The sequence below is a fragment of the Amphimedon queenslandica genome, unplaced genomic scaffold, assembly GCF_000090795.2.
Source record: "Amphimedon queenslandica unplaced genomic scaffold, v1.1 AMPQUscaffold_10897, whole genome shotgun sequence".
Taxonomy (NCBI): domain Eukaryota; kingdom Metazoa; phylum Porifera; class Demospongiae; order Haplosclerida; family Niphatidae; genus Amphimedon; species Amphimedon queenslandica.
In genome coordinates, this window is record NW_003548855.1 from 1 (window position 1) to 2,365 (window position 2,365).

At 36.1% G+C, this 2,365-nt stretch overlaps 1 protein-coding gene across 1 annotated transcript; it reads right to left on the minus strand.

The window, feature by feature from the left end:
• Positions 1-22: 22 nt before the first annotated feature.
• Positions 23-1,238, minus strand: LOC105315323 (uncharacterized; the record flags this gene model as incomplete). The annotated part of the gene is made up of 3 exons (XM_020005796.1): positions 602-1,238; positions 305-556; positions 23-258 (listed from the first exon to the last, which is right to left on the minus strand). Coding segments are annotated over exons 1-3 (837 nt in total), but the record flags the coding sequence as incomplete, so codon positions are not given.
• Between the last annotated feature and the right edge of the window lie 1,127 nt (positions 1,239-2,365).

Genomic DNA, 2,365 nt, shown 5'->3' on the forward strand with positions numbered 1-2,365 from the left:
ATGATGCATTACAAGTATATACTCCAGCATCAGTTGGTAAAACCTGTGTTAATGTCAGGATGCTATTAAATGTTGATAATGAACCATTAATAATGATACTATTTGGTATCATTTCATTATTTTTAAACCAGTTCACTACAAGTGAAGAAACATCAGGACCAATAGCATTAGTGAGACTAATAGTACACACTATTGATACATCATCACCAATAACATAAGATGATAATGATTGGACAGTAACAGATGAGACACTGGTATCTGTAATAAACATTAATGACTAATGTAGGTTCTAAGATCAACTAACCTAATACACTAATAGTAACAGACTCTGTCAAACTCATAGCCAATAAGCCTGATGATACCACACAAGTGAATGTGTTGTTATTATGGGAGAGCATCACTGGATCAATGATCAGTTCATTGCTATCAGTATTGAATGATAATGAATGCCAATTTTTTACACTGTTAGGGATGGAGGGCACTGTAGTACAGTTAATACTGACACTACTACCAACAGTGAGGTCAGTGTATTGACCAGTAACAAGGGTATCAGGTACTAAAAGGAGTAGTTGAACTTAAATTGAGTATAATTTTATTTTACTTTGGACTATTAGAGAAATGCTTCCTGCACCACAAGTATAGTTTCCAGTATCATTGCTCCTCACTTCTTGTATAGTCAGTGTACCACTAGTAGCATTGATATTGTAATGAGTATCATCATTACTAATGTCGTTGCCATTCAGCTCCCACTGTACTATATCATTTAGTGTACAATGTAAGATTACACATTCACCAATTGAGACTTCTGTTACAATACTGGGGTTTCCGTTTAAGGATACAGTTTGATTACATGCAGCTATAAAGTATAAAAATATTACAAGCATGATTTTAATCTTTTGATATGACATAACTATTGAGGATTTATGATGAGTAAATAATGCATGCACCATAGATATATGATTGATATTTAACCAAGCTTATACATGTATACTGGGTATTGACATTGAAAATTATGTGGCAGTGAAATTTAAATATCCCTAGATACTGTTGTAAAATGAATATAGAATAAAGTTCCTTTCATACTTTAAATAAGTACTGTACATGACTACATGATACATTTACCTTCACAATTTGGAAGTGTAACTATGATCAATAATATTAACAAAGGAGAAAAGCAATACTCCATCTTGCTAGGGCTCAACAAAACCTCAAACCACAGTTGTACTATACTGGTTGGTCAGGTGCACAATCTGGAGGATTGTGGGTTGAATAGATATTGTTAACAATAAGTCAGTATTATTTCCTATTCAATGGTGATGATGTTTGCACATCTGCAGTTAACATAAGAAAATAAACTATCATAATATTCAAATTGTGTACCTCATCATTCTCTCAATTACACATCCATGGTTGATATGTTGGAATCAAGGCACACTATATGGCTTGGTACTTGGCAACCTATATAGTACAGCAATGTCACAATGACCATTAACAAACAAGAGTACTAGTATATGCATGCAGTTGCGACCTTATTGTCATGAAACTACACTTTACATTGAGCAACAGATCTACTATAAACAACAACATTAACTGCAAAAATTATGATTTTTAGTATCATGAACCATAATGCATGAACAAACAGTACACTCACGCAAAACGTGGGCGTAGTCGGACTGTATCATGTGACTTTTTATGATGTCATAGTGTACCACGTGCTAGTTCATGGAGGTAACGCCATAGATATGTATAATATCTGTCTATGGTAACGCAAAGGGGAAGAAGAGGAACTCGTCCCTTGTTCCTGTACCTCTAGCAGAAGCAAGACTTCTAGGACCAGGTGAAGATGCCTGCTTTAGACACAGAGCCATCAGGAAACTAGTACTTCATAAATTCCTGTAAGTATAAGCATAGATATTATACACGGAACAGGATTGGAAACAGGATCACGTGAGCGCATTATGCATTGAATGATTGAAACCAACCTAGTTTGCCGGGAAGCGGGAACTGGTGACCGTAATGGAGATGAATGGAGATACTTTGTGGGACTCTAGCAACTAGATTGGAGGACAAAGCAGGCTAGTAGGAGCCTTTGTGGCTACCTCTTGAGGGTCTTTAGTGGAATAAGGCATCTATTAGTGTGTGTATGCATGTTTCAAGAAGTTATGGCGTGCCAAAGCAAAGAGGCTTAAGCCAGAATTCCATTACTCTCAAACTAACAGATGTGCACTATAACAAACGCCTTAGTCCACTGTAGGATGTTAAGAAGTAGCCATAGAACTAGATACCTTGTTATAGAACCGCCAGGTATAGGCTAAAGAGTCCCACGAAGTATTTTTAACATTCTCCATTCATCTCCATTACGGAA